The following is a 26,086-nucleotide window of genomic DNA, read 5'->3' as shown; positions in this document are numbered from 1 at the left end:
GCTCTGGGAAGTCGGGGGTGGGGAGGGGGAGGGAGGGGAAACTGGGGGAAGGGGGAGGAAAGGAGTTTATGCTTAAAATGTATTGTAAAACTTTTCAATAAAAATAAACAAATAAATTCTAATGATTCTCCTGGCAGCTCTATAATCCAGTTTGTTAGAACCTCTTTCTTATCCTTAAGTTTGTTTTGAAGTCCTGAAAGATAAAATATCTTCTCCGTTTTCATTGTTGTGGCAAAATCTTGCAGATTTTCTTTTGTTTATATTAAGCTGTCATTCTCTTCATTTGTAGCTTCCCCATTTGGGTCACTTTCCTCTGGTTTAGGTTCTGTGGCTAGCAACTATATGAAGACATCCACATAATCATCTATATACCGTATATACTTGAGTATAAGCCGAATTTTTCAGCCCACTTTTTGGGCTGAAAAATCCACTTCGGCTTATACTCCAGTGAACAAAAAAAAGAATTTACCGAGGACTTGCGTGCGGCCGAGGCTTCGGTGCTTCCCTCCAGAGGAAGAAGGCGCTGGATGCGGCCGGCTCCGCGTAGAAGGGGGAGCGGCGGCGGGGGCGACGGAAAAGCCGCAAAAACGGTAGGAGAGATGCTGACTGGCGGCGGCCTCGGAGGAGGCGGAGGAGGGAGGGAAGGGTGACCGGGTGGGGGGGGTGAGCCAGAAGTAAAAGGGAAACTCATCCCACAGAGCGGTTGTGAAAAGAGGGAGGAGATAAGCCAGCCTGGTACCTGGATCCGCTTCCTGTGTCTCTTCCGCTCTGCCATGATGTCCCCGTTTTGGTCTCCTGGTGACGTGGGGCTGAGCCGGAAAAGGGGGAGGGGGAGACCGAGGGAGGGAGGGAGGGAGGAAGGGAGAGAGAGAGACGGAGCCAGCGTCAGCCAGCGGGCTCACGAGGGGCAGCAACCTCGCGAGAGGCCGCGCGCAAGCCATTAGGACGTGCGCGAGCCCTTGGGGAGGCAGGGCGGGAGCGCAGTCCGGCCGCTGGGCTTCCTTTCCCTCTTGTCCGCATTGCTGCAAGGAATTGCGTTGTTTGGGGACGGCGACGCTCGCCCATTCACACGCTGTCCAAACGCTGGTCATTTGCTGCGGGGCTCCTGCTTGGAAGGGAAGGGAAGGGAAGATTTGTGAGGGGAAGATGCCCTATCGGGGTGGACATAAGGATCCTCCTCCTGAAAAATGTTACCCCAAGTATTCAAGCCAGTCTGTCCCAATAACCTGGGAAGCCTTTCCAAATCCCAGGCTGGTTGTAGTCAGGGTGACCTTCGCGCATCTGGAAGGCACCGAGAGAGCGTTTTTTGTTGAATTGGAGCCATGGGCTAGTCATGGTTAAGGCACTTGTAGGCGAAGCAAATCACAAAAGCCCCCAAATCCTTCTAAATGCAGCCCACGGGCGAGCTTCCCAAGTTGTTTTAATTTAGTTTGCACGTGGCAATAGAAATAAGCTTTTTTCCTCCTCAGCGGATCGGTGCGGTGAAGAGGCTGGGCTTCCTTCGGGGGCCTTTCATTCCTGTACAAGGGGGAAGGGGAACTCTCTGCTTTTGTGTGTGTGTGTGTCCCATCTGCAAAGCTGCCGAGGAAGGAGAAGCGGGATACTGGTTGGGTGGGGGAGCGGCAAAAGCGGGGGGGAGAGAGAAACGGCTCTGCCTTTGGTTCCCCCTCCTAAAGCACAGGGGCGCTAGAGAAAGTTTGGAGTTGGGTAAGGAAGCGCAAAATTCAGGAAGGAAAGCTGGACGGTGGGCGAACGGAAGACCTGTACAAGGGGGAAGGGGAACTCTCTGCTTTTGTGTGTGTGTGTGTGTGTGTGTGTGTGTGTGTGTGTGTGTGTCCCATCTGCAAAGCTGCCGAGGAAGGAGAAGCGGGATACTGGTTGGGTGGGGGAGCGGCAAAAGCGGGGGGGAGAGAGAAACGGCTCTGCCTTTGGTTCCCCCTCCTAAAGCACAGGGGCGCTAGAGAAAGTTTGGAGTTGGGTAAGGAAGCGCAAAATTCAGGAAGGAAAGCGGGACGGCGGGCGAACGGGAGACCTGTACAAGGGGGAAGGGGAACTCTCTGCTTTTGTGTGTGTGTGTGGCCCATCTGCAAAGCTGCCGAGGAAGGATACTGGTTGGGTGGAGGAGGCAGTGGCGGCGGCAGAGGCGGCCGCAGCACCGGCAGCCTTCCTAGCAGCGGCAGAGACAGAGGCGGAGGCGGCGGAGGAGGAGGCGGCGGCAGCAGCCAAGCGGGAGGAGTCGTGATCCCTCGCTTCTGTTTTCCCCCCCCAGCCCGGGAAGCCTCCTTCTCCCCCACCCCATCCCTCCCCCCCAGCCCAGACCCCCTCCTCTCCCGGCCTTTTCCCCGGCGCGCACCTCCCCAAACGTTGGCAGGTCTCCCGTTCGCCCGCCGCCCCGCTTTCCTTCCTGAATTTTGCGCTTCCTTACCCAACTCCAAACTTTCTCTAGCGCCCCTGTGCTTTAGGAGGGGGAACCAAAGGCGGAGCTATTTCTCTCTCCCCCCCCCGCTTTTGCCGCTCCCCCACCCAACCAGTATCCCGCTTCTCCTTCCTCGGCAGCTTTGCAGATGGGCCACACACACACATGCACACACAAAAGCAGAGAGTTCCCCTTCCCCCTTGTACAGGAATGAAAGGCCCCCCGAAGGAAGCCCAGCCTCTTCACCGCACCGATCCGCTGAGGAGGAAAAAAGCTTATTTCTATTGCCACGTGCAAACTAAATTAAAACAACTTGGGAAGCTCGCCCGTGGGCTGCATTTAGAAGGATTTGGGGGCTTTTGTGATTTGCTTTGCCTACAAGTGCCTTAACCACGACTAGCCCATGGCTCCAATTCAACAAAAAATGCTCTCTCGGTGCCTTCCAGATGCGCGAAGGTCACCCTGACTACAACCAGCCTGGGATTTGGAAAGACTTCCCAGGTTATTGGGACAGACTGGCTTGAATACTTGGGGTAACATTTTTCAGGAGGAGGATCCTTATGTCCACCCCGATAGGGCATCTTCCCCTCACAAATCTTCCCTTCCCTTCCCTTCCAAGCAGGAGCCCCGCAGCAAATGACCAGCGTTTGGACAGCATGTGAATGGGCGAGCGTCGCCGTCCCCAGACAACACAATTCCTTGCAGCAATGCGGACAAGAGAGAAAGGAAGCCCAGCGGCCGGACTGCGCTCCCGCCCTGCCTCCCCAAGGGCTCGCGCACGTCCTAATGGCTTGCGCACGGCCTCTCGCGAGGTTGCTGCCCCTCGTGAGCCCGCTGGCTGACGCTGGCTCCGTCTCTCTCTCTTCCTTCCTCCCTCCCTCCCTCGGTCTCCCCCTCCCCCTTTTCCAGCTCAGCCCCACGTCACCAGGAGACCAAAACGGGGACATCATGGCAGAGCGTAGGAAACACAGGAAGCGGATCCAGGTACCGGGCTGGCTTATCTCCTCCCTCTTTTCGCAACCGCTCTGTGGGATGAGTTTCCCTTTTACTTCTGGCTCACCCCCCCTCCCCCGCTTGGTCACCCTTCCCTCCCTCCTCCACCTCCTCCGAGGCCGCCGCCAGTCAGCATCTCTCCTACCGTTTTTGCGGCTTTTCCGTCGCCCCCGCCGCCGCTCCCCCTTCCCCGCGGAGCCGGCCGCATCCAGCGCCTTCTTCCTCTGGAGGGAAGCACCAAAGCCTCGGCCGCGCGCAAGTCCTCGGTAAATTCTTTTTTTTTTTTGTTCACTGGAGTATAAGCCGAAGTGGATTTTTTCAGCCCAAAAAGTGGGCTGAAAAATTCGGCTTATACTCAAGTATATACGGTAGTATTTTTAGAAGTGGTTTTCCTTTGTCTCCTTCCAAAGGCTGAAATTAATGGATCCACATTCACCAAACTGGCTTTCGTGCCATCAAGAAAATTAGTAAATGAAAATTCAGTCTGAGCTTACAGTTCAGAAAACATGTGCATTTAAAACGAAACATAATAGCATTCTAAGACAGACACAACAATTGATGCTCTTTGATTTTTTTCCTTGGCATAAATTAATGTTCTAAATCATTGGCTGACAACAGATAGATAAATCAGGTTTCTCTACAAAAATCTTTGCCTTCTCAGGTACAAAAATTGAAAGCAAACAAAACGTATTGTCAAAAAAACTAACGACTCTTTTGATCCTAAAATTACACTCTTCTTCTAGTCAGTTAATTTCCAAATACCTCCAAGAAGATAACATTAAATTTTTTTATTATTAGATATGGGTTATAGAAGTCATTTTATGCCTTCGTTATACTATTAAGTATTTTGGGCTTGTCTTGTAACATTATTTAAAAATATATTTAATACATTTTTATGATTGGTCTTGGACTGTAAACAAATAAATAAAAATTGAGAACTGCTGTGTCTTCACTAATGTTTGATTCATAGTTATATACCACAGGTACACACCGATCTGAATATTGTTTCATTATGATTCACTCTAAATTTTGTATAAATTTTCTTTTTCATTGCATCAAAAAGTACTTTTGTCATCAGTCATCCGTTTGGAGACATTGTGTTACCACAAGAGATCTAAGTCGAGCCCTGTGAATTCCATTGACCCCTATCTAGCGCCAATTTAGCTTTGATCATTAGTTACCTAGATCGCTGTATATATGTAACAATAATAAACACTTCAGGTGCTTTAACTGAATGAATACTCTTACTTGTGCCAGACATTAGGTTGCCTTTAATTGGAATATTTAGAGTAGTAAATTTCATTTCGGTTCTCATACAATGTTGCCCATATCAATGTTACAAAATGGTGCCCATTTACCAAAAGTAAAGATGGTGAAGTTCCATATTACCCTCTCTAAACTTTTCCAGTGTAACTTCAACATAACTTTCACCTCTATTTATTTTTGTGTTTGGGGGAGAGGGGTTAAGCAAATAGACACATTCTCAAAACAAAAAAAGTAGAAAAGTAGTAGTACATGATTTCTGTTCTAAAATTAAAATTAGAATAAAATTATTCTAAAAGTATTCTTGTAATTAAGAGTATGCAGCGTGGAGGACTTCCGGTGGCTCCGCGGCGCCGGAGACAGCCTTCCCGGGCTGCCCGCGGCTCAGCTGTGTGATTTTTCGCCCGAAACAGCGCCGATCAGCTGTTCGGGCGAATTTGAAGCCCCCTCCTCGGGAGAAGAGGAGGGGGTGAGCCCCCAGGTAGGGGTCGAGTTCTCCGGGGCCGCCTGAGCTTGGAGCTTGGGCGGCTGAAGGATTGAACTCCCCCGTAGCCTGGGCTGCTCCCAGCTGGCTAGCGTCTCTGCTCCGGACTTTATGGAGCAGAGCCAGGCGTCTGCGACCATCCCTGCTTGAAGGAGAGACTATGAAAGGAAAAGAGCAGGCAGAGCAGTACAAGAGGGAAAGATGAAGAGATGAAGAGGATTATTTTATTTTACTCTCAAGCTTGATGGACTTTGCTTAAAACTTAAAGTGAAAGTGCGTCACAATTGTAAGTAAAAGATGGCGGCTAAACCTCCCCCTAGAACTTTTCGGAGTGCTGGAAATTCTCCGGTGCAACAACAATCATTACTGCAGGCGTTGCATTCTCCTGATGTATTGACATCGAAGGATCTTGAAAAACATACCCAGTTAATTTTGGAGTCAATGGGTGTTAAATTTGTACAGATGGAGGAGAAATTGGAGAAATTGGAGCAGAGAATGGAAGAAAGGATGGAGCAGAAACTTAGAGAGATGAAGGTAGACATTTTGTCCTCAGTGCATAAAGTAGCTAAATGTGTGGAGGTGCTGGATGACCAAGTGGAAGACTTGACTCAAAAGAATGCTATATTAGAAGCAAAAGTATTGGAAATTGAAGATTTAAAAGACAAAATGGATAGCGAACAGAGTCTGGCTCAGTTTTACCAGATGCAGTTTGCTGTTAGAATTAGAGGCCTAAAAGAGAATATTAAAGAAGATTTAAAGCAGCTGGTTTCTGAGGCTTTTGAGGGGGTATTGAACCATCCAGCATCTGAAATAAAACAAGGCATGGACAAAGTGTTTCGTGTGAATTCGTGGATTGCTAAGCAGAGAAAGTTGCCTAGAGATGTGGTGGTTTATTTTGTAAAAAGGGAAATTAGAGATGAAGTTATACAAGCTGCCTATGATACTAAAGTTGTGATTGCTGGTCAAGAAGTTTTGGTTCTAAAAGAAATTCCTCCAAAGATTTTAAAGAGAAGGAAGGACTTTATATTTCTTGTGCAAGAGCTCAAGCAAAGAGATATAAGGTTCAGATGGGAGATCCCAGCTGGGTTGAGCTTCATGTATGATGGCAAAAGGTACTGTTTGGGTACTGTGAAGCAAGCGCATGATTTTTACAACAATGTTTTAAAAGCAACCCCATCAACACTTCTGGAAGCTGCAGAGGGATCTGGAGAAGGAGAACATCAAGAGGATGAAGATGGACAGATAGACGAGAAGGGTACAGGAGGAGATCAAGCTGCAACTCTTTTGGATGATCCTAGAGAACAGAGGGTGACGCGTGCTGCCTTAAAACGCTCAAAAAAGATAAAAAAATAAGACCAGTAGAAATCTATGGAACTTCCACAATATACTTATAGTCAAGTGGTAGTTGTGTTTTTAAGAGTTTTGGGATGATATGTATGGTAACAGAATTTTTAATTTGGAAGTAATGGACAATTTACTACAGAGGAAGAGGAAGAAAGTTTTGTGGGTTAATGCGGGTTAATTTGTGTAAGAATTATCTATTATAGCCTATTTTGGCTAGAGAGGTTAATAGGGATAGGTGCTTGTGATGTGTATGTGAGAATATGTTTAGGTAATAGTGAATTGTGGAAGAACATAGATGGGAATGATGCTAGTTTTCTTTTATTTTAGTTCTTTATACATATTTAGTATTGTTAAGGATTGGTTTACTCTATATAAGCTAGAGAGTGATGGATTTTAGAGTTTATAATTGTTAGTATATGATTGTTTATGATTGTTTTTTAGATATATACCTTGTATTTCGCTCTGGGAAGTCGGGGGGGGGAGGGGGGGAGGAGGGGAAGTAGAGGGGGGAGGCAGGGGAGGGAGGAGGGAGAGGGGGAGGGGGGGAGATAGGGGGGAGGTAGGGAGGGGAGGAGGGAGGGGGAAGGGGGGTTTTTCAAAGGAAAATTGTATTTTAAAACTTTTCAATAAAAAAAAAGAGTATGCAGCGTGGATGCTTTACTTTAGAGTTTGCGAGCTTCCACTTTGTTTTTATTTAAAGTAATTTTTTGAAAAATCAAATGGAACAGAGAACATGACAAGTGCAAAAGGAAGTGTTCATGAAAACATTATTACTAGAGGCATACTAATGCAAGAACAGGTAATCCTTGATTTACAGAAGTTCTTTTACTGACCCTTCATATTTACAAAAGCACCTTAAAAAGTAACTTATGACTATTTTGCATACTTACAATCATTGCAGCATCTTCATAGTCAGGTGATCAAAGTTTAAACACCTGGCAACTATTTTATTTGGAAAATGTGTATTGCTGCCTACTTGATCATGGTGACTCAAGGTGACTTACAGGAAATTTATGGTGGTTGCAGTGTCCTGGAATAATATGATCATCTTTTGCTACTAAATTAAAAACTGCAGTGATTCACTTAACAACTGTGGCAAGAAAGGTCGTAAAATGGGGCAAAATTCTAACAAATGTCTTGCTTAGCAACAGAAAATTTAATCATATTAAACTGCCTTGTGACAGATCTGAGAAAAATAAGAGAAATGATGCTGAAAAATAAAACCTGGTATTATAAAACACCCTTGAACTTAATGGAGAAGTTTGAACATTTTTCTAAAGGTTAGTATGAATCACATGTGCCTTTTTCAAAGGCAACCATAATAAATATGAGTAAGTTGCCATATGTCTGAACTTTGATTACATGAGTATGGTTTAGTTTAGTTTAGTTTAGTTTTATTTTATTTCTATACCGCCCTTCTCCCTAGGGACTCAGGGCGGTTCACAGGGCATATATAAATAACAATACAAAAGTTAAAAGGAAATTAAACCAGTGCCCAGTTAAAACAACAATAATAAATACTAAAAATCAATTTAAAAACCCATATTCCCCCATCAGGCCAGACCAGCTAATTCAAATAAGTGGGTCTTCAACCCGCGACGGAAGGATCGGAGGTCAGATGCCATCCGGAGCTCAACCGGCAGTTGGTTCCACAATGCCGGAGCGCCCACAGAGAAGGCCCTCCCCCTGGGGGCCACCAGTCGACATTCCCTGACCGGAGGCACCCTGAGGAGGCCCTCTCTGTGGGCACGTACTGGGCGGAGGAAAGTTGACGCCGGCAGCAGGTGGTCCCCGAGGTAACCCGGACCCATGCCATGTAAGGACTTAAAGATCATAACTAGGACCTTGAACCTCACCCGGAAGACAACTGGTAGCCAATGCAGCTCGCGGAGCAAAGGTGTAACATGGGAGTACCGGGATACTCCCAGGACAACTCTCGCGGCCGCATTCTGTACCAGTTGGAGCCTCCGAGTGGTCTTCAAGGGAAGCCCCATGTAGAGAGCATTACAGTAGTCAAGGCGAGAGGTCACGAGCGCATGAGTGACCGTACACAGAGCATCCCAGTCCAGATAGGGCCGCAACTGGCGCACCAGGCGAACCTGGGCGAAAGCCCCCCTAGTCACGGCCACTATATGATCTTCCAGAGTAAGCTGTGAATCTAGGAGGACTCCCAAGTTGCGAGCCCTATCCACGGGGGGTAAAAGCTCACCCCCCATAGAAAGAGATGGAACATTTTGAATGTCCCGGGATGCCGGAATGTACAGCCACTCAGTCTTGTCAGGGTTGAGTTGAAGTCTGTTCCTCCCCATCCAGAGTCGAACCGCCTCCAGGCAACGGGACATCACAGCGAGGGCATCACTGGGGTGGTTTGGGGTCGAAAAGAAAAGTTGGGTATCATCGGCGTATTGATGATACCCAACTCCAAAACCATGAATGATCTCACCCAGCGGTTTCATGTAGATGTTGAACAGGAGAGGCGAGAGAACCGACCCCTGAGGAACTCCACAAACGAGAGACCTAGGGGCCGATCTCTGCCCCCCTGCCAACACCGACTGCGAGCGTCCCAGGAGATAGGAGGAGAACCACTGAAGGACTGTGCCTCCCACTCCCAATCCCCTGAGACGCCGCAGCAAGATACCATGGTCGATGGTATCGAAAGCCGCCGAGAGGTCTAATAGGACTAGGACAGAGGAATATCCCCTATCCCGAGCCCTCCAGAGATCATTCACCAGAGCGACCAATGCCGTCTCCGTGCTGTACCCGGGCCTGAAACCCGATTGGTAGGGGTCCAAATAATCCGCTTCATCCAGGACCAGAGGGAGCTGATGCGCCACCACACTCTCAACAACCTTCGCAAGAAAGCGAAGGTTGGAGACTGGACGAAAGTTGTTCAATACAGCTGGGCCCAAGGCAGGCTTCTTGAGGAGAGGTCTCACCACCGCCTCCTTCAAGACGGTGGGGAAATAACCCTCACTCAGAGAAGCAGATATAACCGCCTGGAGCCAGCCTCGTGTCCTCTCCCTAGCTGCATAAACCAGCCAGGAAGGGCACGGGTCCAATAAACATGTGGAGCTCAGCCTCCCCATAATCCTGTCCACTTCATCAGGGGTCACAGCATCAAACTCTTCCCAGATAACATTGACAAGACCGTCTGTGTCCTGATCGCCAGACTCTGCCCAGCTGGAGTCCAAACCGGTCCGAATCCGAGCGATTTTATCTGACAGATGTTGACTAAATTCCTCGGCACGACCCTGCAAGGGATCCTCCCTCACCTCCTGATTAAGAAGTGAGCGAGTCACCCTAAACAGGGCGGCCGGGCGATTATCTGCGGACGCGATGAGGGTGGAGAAGTAATTACACCTTGCCACCCTCATCGCTGCGAGATAAGACCTAATATAGGTTCTTAACCGCAACCGGTCGGGTTCGGATCGGCTAGACCTCCAACAGCTCTCTAGGTGGTGATGCTACAACGATCATAAATACCAAAATTATACAATGGTCAGCAGAACTTTATATTGTGCTGAACAAAAGTAAGAAATATGGAGTCAGATCCATTTTTTCAGAAATAGTTTCCTAACTTTGAAGACTTATTATATTTTTATCTAGTTATCTCCCTGATCCCTATTTATATGCCTTGTCAAATTAGCTTGAGTACAAAAGACACAATACAGGTAGTCCTTGACTTACAAGAGTTTATTTAGTGACTGTTCAAAGTTGCAACAGCACTGAAAAAGTGACTTATGACCATTTTTCACACTTACAACCATTGCAGCATCCCTGTGGTCACATGATCAAAATTTGGATGCAGGGAAACTGGTTCACATTTTTCAAGATTGCAGTGTTCCAGGGTCATGTGATCATCTTTTGTGAACTTCTGGCAAGCAAATCAATAGTAAATCCAGATTCACTTAACAACCCTGTTACTAACTTAACAACTGCAGTGATTCTCTTAATAACTGTGGCAAGAAATGTCATAAAATGGGGCAAAATTCACTTAACAACTGACTCACTTAGCAACAGAAATTTTGGGCTCAATTGTGGTTATAAGTGAAGGACTATGTCTAATTGAATTGTTTTTTAAAAAAGTTTTTAATTTGATTCATTAAATTTTATTTAATTTGAAGAATTTAAATGCATGAATTTTGTTCCCAAAATGAATTTTCTTGTATTAAGATGGAGTCTACTCAACAGATATAATTAAAAGTTATTAACCCAAGATTACTTTTTGTTTTAGCTGAAACAAAGATCTGCTTCAAATATTATCATGGAGTGAGTGGGGCACTGCGGGCAACAACTCCCAGTGTGACAGTGAAGAATAATGCGGTTCCTGTAAGTTTTATGCTGGCTTCTTTATTATGATCATTAACTTATGCTGTCTTTTGCTTGTGACTATAATTCAATTGTATCAGTAGTTTTCATCTTTAAATCTGGGCTTGCTGAATTGTTGTGTTCTATGATTCATTACCAGTTTTTCTTCTCTCTATATTCTTATAATTTAATACAAGTGTGAAAAAAATTCCAAGAGGTTTTTTGAAGGTTGTGGAATCTGATTGGTAACTAAAAAAAGAAGCAGTAAGGCTTGAAAATGTATAACAAATACTAATAAAATTGAAAGTCAAAGTAATTACATATTTTTTAACAGAATAACAAAGTTGGAGGGTGTTATGTATTGTTGTAAATTACTTGGAGACAGTTGTAAATGGGTAACTGCTGTGTCCATTTAAACTCCAGACTGCCTGTCTGTAGAATTGTTAGTGTTATGGGCGGGAATAACTGCTTGAATTCCATTGGCCACCACCTATCGGTGGTCCATATAAATAGAAGCTAAGTGGCAATTAGTGCTGCTTCTGTGTTAATCAATAAATGACCTAGACGTGGACAATGAGATCAACCGGCTACAGAAGCTACCAGAAAGAGGGTGGTGGTCACTTGACAAGGCAGTGCCCCTTCCTAGCTGCGCAGGCTGTGGGGGCAGACATCGGCACTTGGAGTGTAGATTCTATGGTTTGTTTTTTATCTAAACATTTTAAAAGGTTAGGGAGGGAGGAGGGATTGCGGTTTTGGTCAGATTTTGGGGGGTGTCCACCAACCGCTGTTTAGTCCAGGCTCGGGTCAGACCGCGGTGGGATGGGGCCTGGGTTGGGCACCTCCGGAGTCCCGGAGTGGGGTGTGGGATTTTCTATCCCCACGACATTTGGAAATGGCAGCAGGCGATTGTACAGAGGGCCGTATCGACATCCAAGAGCGCGTCCCCGCTGTCTCCAAGCGGTGATGTGCTCCGACTCTCTGGTTTCAACCCGTGGTTCCGGGAACAAGGGTGAGCAGCCACCTGAGCTTAGGCTTGTGTATTTCAACGCCAGGTCTGTAGTTAATAAGGCTCCTCTCATCCGAGATTTGGTTGAGGAGGAGCATGCGGACCTGGCTTGCATTACGGAGACCTGGTTGGGCCCAGAAGGTGGTGTCCCTCTGACTGAACTTTGCTCTCCAGGTTTCCGGGTGCTCCACCGGCCTCGGGCTCAGGGTAGGGGCGGGGGTGTGGCGATGGTGGTGAGGGAGACCTTATGTCCGCGGGAGGCCACCGTTGTCCAGATATCCGGGTGTGAGTCACTCCTCCTGAGATGTGGCCCTAGGGCTCAGTTGGGCTTGCTGCTGGTGTACCTTTCGCCTAGTCACATAGCAGCAGCCCTGCCTGAACTTCTTGATATCCTCTCGGGTTTGGTGATTGACTTCCCCAAACTTATGATTTTGGGGGACTTTAATCTACCATCCCTGGGGGATCATCAGAGTTGGCTCGGGAGTTCATGGCTTCCCTGATGGCCATGGACCTGATGCAAATAATTCAGGGCCCGACTCATGGGGGGGTCAGACGCTGAATTTTGTTTTTATATCTGGATGGTGGTTAGATGATCTGGGTGGGGGTTCTCCAATTATTATGCCCCTGTCATGGACCAATTATCATCTCCTGCAGCTGGCCTTTCATTTCGCCACCCCCCATCACTGGGCCATGGAACCGACAAGATGGTTCCGCCCCAGGTGCCTAATGGACCCTGAGCGGTTTCAGGTGGCGCTTGGGTCCCCGCCTGCCGCCTTCGCTCACAGCCTGGGCAATGCCTTGGTGGAAGCCTCGGAAAGGGCAGCCATGGAGGCACTCGACCACGTTGTACCCATGCGGCCCCTGACCCAGCGCAGATCCCAGTGGGCTCCATGGTTTGCTGTTGAGCTCCAGAAGATGAAGCGTCGGAGACAGGGCTTAGAGAGCTGTTGGCGATCCAGCCGGTTTGAATCCGATCGATTGCGACTAAGGTCCTCTATGAGATCTTATCTCGCTGCGATGAGGGCGGCAAAGTCTAATTACTTTGCTGCCCTCATCGCGTCCGCAGAAAATCACCCACCCACCCTGTTCAGGGTGACCCACTCCCTCCTTAATCAGGAGGTGAGGGAGGAGCCCTTGCAGGGTCGTGCCAAGGAGTTTAGCCAACATCTGTCGGACAAAATCGCTCGGATTCGGGCCGGTCTGGATTCTGACTGGGCAGAGTCTGACGGAGATGACATGAGTGGTCTTGGTGATGTTATCTAGGAAGAGTTCGACCCTGTGACTCCGGAAGATGTGGACAGGATCATGGGGAAGCTGAGCTCCACCACGTGTTTATTGGACCGGTGCCCCTCCTGGCTGGTCTATCTGGCTCGGGAGGGGACACGAGGCTGGCTCCAGGCAGTGATAACTGCTTCTTTGAGTGAGGGTAGCTTTCCTGCTGCCTTGAAGGAGGCGGTGGTGAGGCCCCTCCTCAAGAAGCCTGCCCTGGATCTGGATATTTTGAATAACTATCGTCCGGTCTCCACCCTTGGCTTTCTTGCGAAGGTTGTTGAGAGCGTGGTGGCGTATCAGCTCCCTCTGTTCCTGGAGGAAGCGGATTATCTGGACCCGTACCAATTGTGCTTTAGGCCCGGGTACAGCACGGAGACGGCATTGGTCGCTCTGGTGAATGATCTCTGGTGGGCTCGGGACAGGGGTTGCTCCTCTGTCCTAGTCTTATTAGATCTCTCAGCGGCTTTCAATACCATCAACCATGGTATCTTACTGCGGCGCCTCAGGGGTTTGGGAGTGGGGGGCACTGTTCTCCAGTGATTCTCCTCCTACCTCCTGGGACGTTCGCAGTTGGTGTTGACAGGAGGGCAGAGGTCGGCCTCGAGGCTTCTCGTTTGTGGAGTTCCTCAGGGGTCGGTCCTCTCGCCTCTCCTGTTCAACATATATATGAAGCCGCTGGGTGAGATCATTCATGGTTTTTGAGTGGGGTATCATCAGTACGCCGATGATACCCAGCTTTTCATCTCCACCCCAAACCACCCCAGTGATGCCCTCGATGTGATGTCCCATTGCCTAGAGGCGGTTCAGGTCTGGATGGGGAGGAACAGGTCCACTAATTTTGTCACTTGGTCAAAGAATGCAATAAGATTTGTCTGACATGATCTATAGTAACCCACAGGCGAACATTCAGAGTTCGTCGTCTGCAGTTTGGGGTCAGTGTGGCCCCGGGTCTTTTCCAAAGCGTGATGGAGTGCACACATAAAAATATCCCAGGTGTGTGCCCTTATTTCAATGATGTTCTCATAACTGGGGAATCATTAGAAATATTTGCAGAATAGCTCAAAGCCGTCCTTCAGGGTTTCCACGAAGCAAGGCTGAAGCTTAAGAGGGACAAATGCCAGATAGGAGTGAACTCCACTGAGTTCCTTAGTTTTCACATAGATGCCGCGGGCATACACCCCACTGAATCCAAGCTTATTTCTGAGGTTCCATGGATAAATCTCACAGTCTCTCTTTACCCTACCTGCCTTATGTGGTTAGATTGTGGAAATAAAATAGGTGTGTACTGCATGTAAATTTAAATGCAAATGAAATAAAAATACACAAATTTTGGTTATTTCTTTATCAAAAATCCATTATAATTCTTATACATATTATTGAATAAAGCAAATCTCTCTATCCACATAAGTGTTTTTTATTGTGTGTATCAGCTTCAGTACAAATCAATTTAAGGGCAGGATTGAAATTTTCCTCTGGCAATTAATTGCACAGAACTGTCAGCCCTTACTCTCTACAAGAACAGTACAAAGTGCCTTGGAGAATCACTGAAGAGTTTTTAAAAAATCATTATAATATGGTTGCTGATTTTTAAGTTAAAAAATACCAAAAATACCATGTGATGTCCCTGTCAACTCTACAATGAACCTGGCTGCAGACATCTTGTTCATTCTCGGTTGCCACCTGAATGAGAGGGGGTGCAGAGTATCTTTGCTAGTCTAAACAATTCTGTGTCCCATGGGAACCAAGGTGATTCTATCAGTTATGTTAGACGGTTGGACCAATTGTTAGAAAGTCTGCCAAACTATTCTTAGTTTGGAGGGAATTTCAGACTTGGTTTCACTTTTGACTTTGCCAATATTTTGTATCCAATAAACATGTTCTTTGAGGAAACTTCTAGCCTTGGAGTTCTGATTTATTTGGTTCTATCTATCGGAACCATGACAGTCCCATTTAATTATATACCAATCTACTTTAGAAATCTTACAGCATGAGCATAATTTGACATATTTTCCTAAAGGGATAAAATTCTTATACTGTACTCCTTTATTTATTTCTTGTGCCTTAGTAAAATTGTATGTGTCTACATAACACTACAATTCTTTTATCTGTTTGTTTATAAACTTTAATTGGGCAAAATGATGCATCATAGAGCAACTTCTGAACAAGATACCTCAAATGGGTTAACTTACAGAATGCATCCAAAAATCTATTCAGATCCTTAATGCAATGGGACTGAAATTTGGAAAAGTTGTGGCTGCTTCAGCACTGTTCTGCTACCATGCCACACCACTGCTATGATTGTCATTGGCAGTGCTCCCTGGTGGCTTCTTATTTTTTGAAGAGCGCAAGAGGGTGTGTGGGGTGTGGCACAGGTTGGGGAGGATGTGATCATGTGCGGCATGAGTTGGAGAAGTATAAGGGGGAGCAAATGGCCAGTGTGGCAACTGAGGGAAGGGCATTAGAGGGAGAGCATTTTGCAACCTTTCCTACTGTCTTCCCCATTGACTTTATCCCTGCAAATCTCCTATAAACAGAATCAGTGGAGAAGTTGGCAGGAAGTTGTAAGTTCAAGGCCAACAGGATGATAACTGACTGCTGCTTGATATGGAAGGGAGCAACAGACTATGCAAGAAGTACAGCAAGGATTGGGGAGTGTGCATGGGAAGCATGAGAGGTTTGCCAAGTATTGGGGAGGTTGCATGAAGGTGCCTCATAGTATAGGTCATGAAGGCTGTTTTGACAACGTGCTTATTGCCGGAGAATCCACAGAGGTGCTAGCAAGGAGGCTCAGAGCCATCCTGCAGAGGCTGCATGAAGCAGGCCTCAAACTAAAAAAGAGCAAATGCAGTATCGGGGTTCCCTCAACTGAATTTTTGGGGTTTCGCATTGATGCTAATGGCATCCACCCAGCTGAGTCCAAAGTGAAGGCCATTCAGATGGCACCTAGCCCTAAAACACAAGGAGAGCTGCAAGCATTCTTGGGCCTCCTCAACTTCTACCACGCGTTCCTTCCTAACAAGGCCGCAGTGGCAGAGCCGCTTCACAGGCTCTTAGATAAAAGAGCTTCTTGGAAGTAGACCAGCATTCACGAAAAACGTTTTCAGGACCTGAAGGCACTTCTGTTGGTCAGTTCCACTATCACTCATTTCAGGGAGTCTAAACCAGTCTGCTTAGCATGTGATGCATCCCCATACAGGGTGGGTGCATTCTTGAGTCACTTAGAGAAAGATGGAACCCAAGTTCCCATTGCATTTTATTCAAGGACACTGTCCTCTTCTGAGCGTAACTACGCTCAAATTGACAAAGAGGCATTGGCCATGGTAGCTGGAGTTAAAAAATTCCATGACTACTTATATGGCAGGGACTTCACAGTCTTCACAGACCACAAACCGCTACTGGGGTTATTTACCACAGACAAACAGACACCCCATATATTATCCCCTAGAATGCTGAGATGGTCTAATTTTTTTATCAGCATACATGTTTAAGCTGATTCACAAACCCGGCAAAGAAATGGGCCATGCAGATGGCCTGAGTAGGCTTCCACTGCCACAAATCGAACCAGATCCGGCCCCAGCGGCCCGCATATTGTCCATTCAGGACTTGCCCCTCCACGCTGGGGACATAGCTGCAGAAACAGCAGCTGATTAGACACTAAGTAGAGTGCTTTCTTGGGTGCACACAGGGTGGCTGGATAAAAGCCCAGGCCCTGAATTTCAGAGTTATTTTACTAGAAGACACAAGCTATCCACTCGCAAGGGTTGCATCCTATGGGGGAACAGGATCATAGTCCCCACCTCACTAAGAGACAGGGTCTTACAATCACTGCATGAAGGTCATCTGGGTATTGTCCGTATGAAAGCTTTAGCTAGAAGCTACTTATGGTGGCCAGGATTAGACAAGGCCATTGAAGCTCAGGTGCATGGATGTTACACATGCCAACAATCAAGGCCTGAAATGCTGCACGCTCCAGTTCACAGGTGGGAGGAGACTCACACTCACTGATGTAGAATTCACATAGACTTTGCTGGGCCCTTTCAGGGACAGTTCTTCCTTATAGTAGTCGACAGCCACTCTAAATGGCTTGAAGTAATTCCAGTTGCTAACATGACTACTGCTAGGACCATCCAGGTGCTTAGGAAACTCTTTGCCACACATGGGCTGCCAGATGTCATAGTATCCAACAATGGTGCCCAATTTACAGCGGCAGAATTTCAGGCATTCCTGAGAGCAAACAATGTCAGCCCTGTTTCACCCTTCTTCTAATGGTCAAGCTGAACACATGGTCCGGACCACAAAAGACTCACTAAAGCATATAGTGACTGGGGACTGGCATCACAGATTGGCAGATTTTTTACTTTTTCAGCATTCCACGCCCTGCACAGCTACAGGGAAAAGCCCAGTAGAGCTGCGCTGGGGGAGGCGATTGATCACGAAACTGGACAGGTTGCATCCAGATAGGGTGGCAGCAGAAGCTTTGCACCCCAAACCCCCAAGGGGGCTGCAAGTGGGCGATGGAACTATGGCCATGGGAAATTGTGGGTGCCTGGAAAAATTAATAAAACATCAGGCCCCCTCTCTTATGAAGTGGGGCTGGAGGGCGGGCGAGTTGTCTGGTGCCACATCGATCAACTTAGGAAGCATTTCCCAAAACAGCCACAAAGTGAGGACTTCATCATAAGTCCTTACCAAGGTCCAAAAACCAGCAGCCAAGCTGGCCCATGCATAGACTCTGAAGGCTCACACAGCCCAAGCAACAAGGAGTTGGCTGTAGAGGAAGGGAACCCGGATGGAGAAAGGCAACCTGATGGCTACAGCCACTGTGCTACCTCTGCTGAACAAACTGACTCTGGGGTGGGCCAACCTGGAAAGGCCAGCCAGAGAGCACCGAGCCACTCTGAATCACTTGAACTAAGAGACACTGCTGGAGTCTAGCTTGTAGGATTTGAAGCATAACTTTACTAGCATGTGAAATGAGGGCAATGGTGCGATAGTTTGAACATTCCTTGGCACTGCCTTTCTTTGGAATTCAAATGTAAATTGATCTTTTTCAATCCTGTGGCCACTGTTGAGTTTTTCAAATTTGCTGGCAAATTGAATGTAGCACTTTTACTGCATCATCTTTTCAGATTTTGAATAGCTCAGCTGGAATACTGTCACCTCCACTAGCTTTGTTGTTGCTCAGTTTTTCTAAGGCCCACTTCACTTCACTTTCTAGGATGTCTAGCTCAAGGTCAGTGACCACCTCATCGTGGTTATCAGGGACGTTAAGCTCATTCTTGTATAGTTCTTTTGTGTATTTTTGCCACCTCTTCTTAATCTGTTCTGCCTCTGTTAGATCCCTGCCATTTTGGTCCTTTATCATGCCCATTTTTGCATGAAACGTTCCCTTCATCTCTCCAATTTTCTTGAAAAGATCTCTGGTCCTCCCTATTCTATTGTGTTAGGCATATGGTGCTAGCCTACAGTGTTGGGTTGAAAATATATTAACCATAATGCTATGTCTTTAAGAAGTTAATTGGCCAATGGGTGTGTAAGTGTTCTCATGGCCATAAGAGGAAGCTAGGAACGTAGCTTCTCTCTCTCTGAATTCACTGATCTCTACTATTACTGTTTTTGCTCTGCTGTTGGTTTACTACTGTTGTAACCTGAACTGTGTATTGACCTCTGGACCGGTAAGAAGACTTTGTAGCTTGGACTGTTGCTATTGTTTATGACCTGGACTGTTTATTTTTTGACTGTGCATTTTTGTTCTTACACCACCTCAAAAGTAAACTACTTTTTACTTTTATAACTCAGTGTATTCTTGTGTGACTTTTACTGCTCTCAGTACCCTTCCTTGTCTGTGCAACTCTTTGGTAGCACAAGGAGACCCTGCACACAAATTCCTTAACACTGGTTATGGGCCCAGGCCTGTACTGAGAGTTAGTACACACAGTATTCCTAGCTGAGTTTGTGTTAGTATTTTGGTGTAAAATGGCACAAGAACTGTTGTCAGGCATCTCCTGGATAACCCGGTTGGATGGGACAAACTATGTTTCCTGGTCCACAAAATGCTGCTTGCTTTTGCGCAAGGAAGGACTATGGACTGTTGTAAATAACCCACCAGATTCTACTGCTTGGGATCCAGATGACGAAGAGGATGCAAAGAAGTTAGACGACTTTAAAAGAAGCAATGAGAAAGCTCTTTGCATTATTGGACTAACACTGAATGACCAGCAACTTGTCCATATTCGTGGTGAGGAGTCTGCTGCTAGGTGTTGGGATGTTTTGCGAAGGCTTTATGTTCGAGACAGTGTGGGTGCACATATACACCTTACACGTAAGCTGTTTAGGGCTCGTCTGCAGAAGAATGGAGATATGCTGACCCATTTAAATTACATGAAGGCAACTTTTCAAGAGCTTCATGAAAAGGAGCTGATTTTTTCAGAGTTGCATCAGGTCTACATTATTCTGTCATCTTTGGATGAGAGTTATGATGGGTATGTTTCTTCTTTGGAAGTCCTGACCAGAGAGGAACTGACATTGACTAACATTACTGGGAGACTGCTGGAAGAGTCCAGGAGGAGGCGTGACAGAGACCAGCTGAGAGAGACACAGCCACAAGAGGAGCAGCAATTTACCACTGCTTACAATGTCAAGAAATGTTATTCTTGTGGGGCTAGAGGGCATATAGCCAAATTCTGTAGAAAGGAAAGAAAGCAGAATGTAAATAGCAGTGGAAAGGCTAAAAAGGGCATTGGTTTGGCTATTTCTGGTGAATCAACATCCAAAAATAATGAATTGTGGGTTGTTGATAGTGGGGATTCACAATGCATTACTAAAGTGAAAAAGAGGTTTATTAATATGAAAAACAGCAACCAATATGTTTCACTGGCAAACGGTTGGAGGATGAAGGCCTCTGGTGAAGGTAATTCCTATTGTCCATGCATTGATGAACAGTTACCTATGTTATATATACCTAAGCTAAGATTCAACCTATTATCTGTAAGGGAATTGGTTAAAGTTGGGTTTGTGGTAACATTCAGAGGGGAGCAATGCACTATTGAGAGGAATGGAACCTGTGTAACTGCTAATTTGAAAAATGGTTTATTCGTTCTCACAAGGAACCAGGTTAGTACAGTTAAAGCTAACTCGATATGTGAGAACAAGAAGCCACATGATGAATGTATACATTTATTGCATAGGCGGTTAGGGCATGTAAACTTTAACTCACTACATAAAACAGTTGAGTTAGTAGAAGGAATTAAACTGAAGCCATGTAGTAAGTATTTGAATTGCAATGCCTGTAATCAGGAAAAAAGTAAGGCAACTCCTGCAAACAGGTTAAACGGTTTCAAAACAACTGTACCTTTGGAAGTTGTGTTTGCTGATTTAATTGGACCCATGAAACCAAGTTTAGGAGGGTCATGTTATATTTTAAGTATATTGGACCACTACTCTCGTTATGGTTTTTGTTATCTGCTTAAGTCAAAGGCAGACACTTTCCAACAATTTGCAAACTGGCTGAAGTTCGTGGAGAGAAAAACAAAGAGAAAAGTTCAGTGCATAGTTACTGATAATGGTACTGAATTTACAAATAAGCGCTTTGTTGATATGCTAGAATCAGCTGGCATTGAGCATAAACATTCAGCCCCTTATAGGCCTCAACATATTGCATTTGTTGAGAGACATGGGCAAACATTACAAGCCATGATGAGAACCATGATAAAAGATTCTGGCTTAACAGATAGACTGTGGGGGGAGGCAGCAAAATGTGCAAACCATGTTCTGAATATAGTTGTTAATACTTCTACTGGTAAAATACCATATACAATATGGCATGGTAGAAGACCAAACCTTGATTACCTGCACACATTTGGCACCCCAGCTTGGGTCCACATTCCTGCACAACTCAGGAGTAAAGGCCAACATAGGGCTAGGCAATTATACTTTGTAGGTTATGAAGCTAACCATAGATCCTATCGTTTCTGGGAACGAGGCACAACTAATATATATAACAGTTCTAGTGCAAAATTCCTTGAGCACGTTGGTTGGGATAGGTTAGAGCAAGAAACTGTTAATACTGATCCTCTAGTGTTTGAGGACTCCTCTGATAACGTAACTAGTAATGATAATACTTCTCCTGTAAATATAAAAGATGAAGAGGAGATAGGGGAGATAAAAGATGAATCAGAGGAAGGAGAGGAGTCAGAAATTCAAAGCCCTGTAATTCCTTGGCGTTCAACGCGCATCAGACGTCCACCTGATCGCTATGAAGCTAGTATAGTATGTCAAGTTATTGTAGAACCATCTAACTATGATGAGATCAGGATGTATCCTGAAAAGGAACAGGCATCATGGAAAGCTGCAATGAACAGGGAGTTGAAGTCGTTGCAGGATCTTAAGGTTTATGAGGAAGCAAAACTGCCACCTGGTGAGCAAGCTATAGGTTGTAAATGGATATATAAAATAAAGAAAGGTGTAGATAGAACTGTAACCCATAAGCCACTATTTGGGGTTAGATATTGTGAAAACAAATAGGGGTTTTAAGGTTTCGCAAGCCAGTAAAATATCTCAGTTATTAAAGAGATACAATATGGAAATGTGTAAACCAGCAAAAAACTCCGATGGCTATGGATTTTAAGGACACTAATGTTGAGAGTCCTGTATTTGATAAGACTATGTACCAATCTTTGATTAGATGGAAGTCCATTAGACAAAAACACATAAGCTTGTCTACAATGGAGGCTGAATTTTCATGTTTATCAGTGTTATGTACAGAACTGCTAGTGTACAAACAATTATTGTTAGATATGGGTTTAAATGTAAATGATCCATTCATTGTATATGAGGACAATCAAGCTGAGATAAAGATGGCTAACAATGCTGCAGTAAGAACAAGATCTAAACATACTGATCTTCGTTATTTGAATGTCAGACAATGTGTCAAAGATAAATTAATACAGCTAGAGTATTGTTCATCTGATGTAAATATTGCAGACCATTTTACGAAGGTACAAAGTGCTGTGAAACACAATACTAATTGTGAAAGAATGTGCATAAGATTGTAAGAGTTATATATTATTCTACCCAAAGGGGAGAGTGTTAGGCATATGGTGCTAGCCTACAATGTTGGGTTGAAAATATATTAACCATAATGCTATGTCTTTAAGATGTTAATTGGCCAATGGGTGTGTAAGTGTTCTCATGGCCATAAGAGGAAGCTAGGAACGTAGCTTCTCTCTCTCTGAATTCACTGATCTCTACTATTACTGTTTTTGCTCTGCTGTTGGTTTACTACTGTTGTAACCTGAACTGTGTATTGACCTCTGGACCGGTAAGAAGACTTTGTAGCTTGGACTGTTGCTATTGTTTATGACCTGGACTGTTTATTTTTTGACTGTGCATTTTTGTTCTTACACCACCTCAAAAGTAAACTACTTTTTACTTTTATAACTCAGTGTATTCTTGTGTGACTTTTACTGCTCTCAGTACCCTGAGAAATTTACCATGTTAGTATTTAGTGCTGTAATTATTTTCTCTTGGAGTTATGCCCTCCCTTGTACTTAGTCTGAATGGTGCTAAATAAGGGAACAATCATGTTCCTAAGATTTATCTGCTATAAATGTCAGCTATAACACAGATTGCATTTAGAAGTACAAAATAGATTTATAACTGATGGTAAGATTGCTACAGAATGGATCTATGCCTTAATCTCATAAATAATGCATCAATCTTTCTAACAGCCTGCTGGGAAATTCCTACAGATAGTTAGAAGAATGAAAGTTTACGTTATTTTCAGAATTGCAAATTTCACAGTCTCGGATTGTACATCAGTCAGATGTCCTAGCACTTTGGTGGCAAACCTATGACATGCATGTCACAGGCGGCACATGGAGCCATCCCTGTGGGCACGCATGCCATCGCCCTGGAGGGAGGTGGGGCCAGGCTGCTCCCCTTTGCCTTTCCATGTGTGCCTGCACTCTCACTCTCCTTCTCTCTGCACTGAGAGTCAGGGAGCAGCTGCAAGAGCTGCTAGGCAGATCCGAGGTGGATGGTGGAGGCAGCTACCAGCACGAGTCCAGGTAAGCCTCCAGAGCGATTTTTGCAGCACCCCAGCAGCCGGATCTGGGTTCCAGAGGCCTGGAAAATGCTTCTGCCCCCAGATCAGCTGTGGGGGATGCGCAAAATTGCTCTGCAGCCCTGGATCCAGGCAGCAGAAGCATTTTCCAGGCCTCCAGAGCGTGGATCAGGCCACTTGCATGCCCCCAAATCACCGCGAGGCCATGGATGCGAGCTCCAGAGACCTGGAGCTGGCCACGCCTACCCATTAGGCCATGCCCATGCTGGGCACACCCACCCAGTGGGCCATGGCCATCTGGCACCCAAGGATAAATAAGTGGGGTTTCGGTTGCAGTTTGGACACTCGGTCTCTAAAAAGTTCAACCTCTTTACAAATGAAATAACTGCCCTAGCAAAACAAAATTTCATTTGTAAATAGGTTGAAATAATAAAAGCAGAAACAATGTAACTATAAAGAATAAATGTAAACAAATCCTCACATGTAATATAGATATTAATAAACATACAACATAATATATGTATTAATAAAGACATAGGATTAATGAAAGAGAATTCTGGATATTACTAGTTTGAAAATCTTACTTTGACTTCAAACCAAGTAAAACAAAGTGTGTTGTCTTCCTTTCCCAACATGGAACAATATTTCTGTCAGGTTATTAATGCAGAACTACTCTACAAAAAATATCTCTTTGTTTGTTATATTTTAAAATACCATCCAAAGCTGTTTTTCTTTTACTTAAAATCTAGATAAATCACTTGCACTTTGATTACCAACTTGAGTTGAGGCTAGTTCCTTGTATTCATGTTCATAGAGTTTTTTTTACCAGCATAAAGAAAGTGTTACCACCAGTGCTTTTTTTGTAAAAGAAAAAGGTGCCGGAACTCACACGTCATACAACCTGCCTTGCCTACCCTACAAGGTTCCATCCAAAAAAGGTGCCGGAACTCCGTTCTGAGTGTTCTATGAGAAAAAAAGCCCTGGTTACCACTGTCCTTTTCCATGATTCCTCCCTCCCACCTCCAATTTCTCAGGACAAGCTGATAGTCCTAGAAGCCCTGACCCGGCTTAATGTCAGAGAAATGCTGCCGCCTGCTGAAATTCTTTGGTCACAAAACCTATACTAGTAATAATTGTCATTGGCCTTGCAAAGAATATGAGGAAATACTTGGTTACTATAGAACACGGTCCAACTTGGTACCTACTTTGAGTGGATATCATTGTAAATGATGGCTTGGAGTAAAAATTTGGCCAAAATAGGTAATGAGATTTTATAAACATTATAAGAGCATAACATTCTTAGACTGTGGTGGCAAAAAAAAATCAGAACGAATCTGGTAGCATTTTTTCTGAGTGTTATTAAAAGGCAGAAGCTTTTGTGAGCTGCAGCTTATTCCTTTATTCCTTTAAGTAAAATGTGTTAGTTGGAAAAGGTACTGCTGGGGCCTCATTATTTTATAAATTTTTTAGCATTGAAGAAATCCCATATGGAAACTTTTTTTTTCAGTATTGATTTTGATGGCCTTCATTTGCACTTTATTGGATGGTTGGGAAAAAAAACCCACACAAAAATGCCTATACAAGCAGGTCTGTTGAGAACAAATAATAGCAACATGTGATATAAATTGAGTCAAGCAAAGCAAATCCAGTGAAATCTGGCACACTATCTTAATAGCTAATGTGCCATTAGATTGCTAATTTGACAACTGGATGGCTTTCTTTTTTTCCCCTTAAAGTTACCTTTCAATTGATGACATCTTGGGCTGGTGATATGCTTTCATTGCAATTACCACAGCTTTCCTGTTCAGATCATCAGAAGCTGGACAGCTAGAATTGTGTACATCTAGTGCTTTATGCACAAAAAAATAAGAAAAAATAGGATGTGCAACTGGGTGCAGTAACCCTCATTTTAGTCTTTATGGAGAAATACATGAATTTGGTATTTTGTTGGACATACAGGAGATTATATTTCATTTCTAAAAGTCGTACCACTGATCTCAAACCTAGTAATCCTAACCTGAATGACAATCATCTATTTTATTGTAATACATATTTGTAATTTGCAAAGATAAGAGAAAGTTTCTTCTCCACTCATAAAACTACAGTAATCCTTTACTTTGCCTTCCAAACATCTATGGGATGAAATTCCCCTGAGGCCACTATTTCTTCTTTACATGGAAAGCATGGATTTATCAGAAGTGTTTTAATCAATAGTTGCTTAATGAATGTTTATCATTGATTTCTCCTCGACTGTGTTTCTTGGATTAAATTGTTACCCAATGTTACTCTAGAAAAAGTATTGATGTTTTTGATACTTTTTTTCTTCATTACAGATTTTTAAAAATATCACCAGTGAAGATTCAGGCCAGGGGCATGGAAGCAGAAGGCTGATCAGTTTCTCCCTTTCAGGTATGTTTTTCTCTAACATTTAAAAACAAGAAGACTGCATTATCTTATTATAAGTTCTAGTGAATTCTTTTTTGTCATGCCACTTAAAGCTCAACAAGTCTGGTCTAATCTGAATACAGTATTCCAAGAGAAAAATCCCTTCTCTTTTGTTGCCACCTGTCTATGAAGAAGAGAGCACTTTGAATAGATATCTTTTGGACACCCTGCAGAATGATTAATTTACACTGTAACACAAGTGTTTACTAAAATAAAATGAAAGTTCTTCAAGATGCAAATGTAGTTTTGTACGGAAGGTGGACAATAAATTAAACTTGGGTCCTGGTGATATTTCAGTTATATATTAAAGAGGTGGAAATATTTTAATATTTCTCATCAAGATTAGTAAGGTAAGCATTGTTCAATTTTACATGGCAGTTATGTGAATTTGGGCATCTTTTTCAGTTTTGTTAATAAGTAAGGCTTTTAAGGAAAAAGGAAGAGGCATAGTTAGTGCATACTAGATTTTAAAATCATGTCACTACCAATGCT

The 26,086-nt window shown here is 44.7% G+C and overlaps 1 protein-coding gene across 1 annotated transcript in view; it reads left to right on the top strand.

Moving 5' to 3' along the window:
* HECW1 (HECT, C2 and WW domain containing E3 ubiquitin protein ligase 1) overlaps nucleotides 1-26,086 on the top strand; it is a gene marked incomplete at its 5' end in the record, with an annotated part of 167,334 nt that overhangs the window by 32,810 nt on the left and 108,438 nt on the right. The window contains 2 exons of the mRNA XM_083379003.1: nucleotides 10,735-10,829; nucleotides 25,483-25,558. Of these exons, the coding sequence (XP_083235129.1) occupies nucleotides 10,735-10,829; nucleotides 25,483-25,558 (171 nt within the window). The remainder of the gene's footprint in view (nucleotides 1-10,734; nucleotides 10,830-25,482; nucleotides 25,559-26,086) is intronic.

Source organism: Vipera ursinii, assembly GCF_947247035.1.
Source record: "Vipera ursinii genome assembly, chromosome: Z".
Lineage (NCBI taxonomy): Eukaryota > Metazoa > Chordata > Lepidosauria > Squamata > Viperidae > Vipera > Vipera ursinii.
This window is presented reverse-complemented; position numbering and strand designations above follow the sequence as displayed.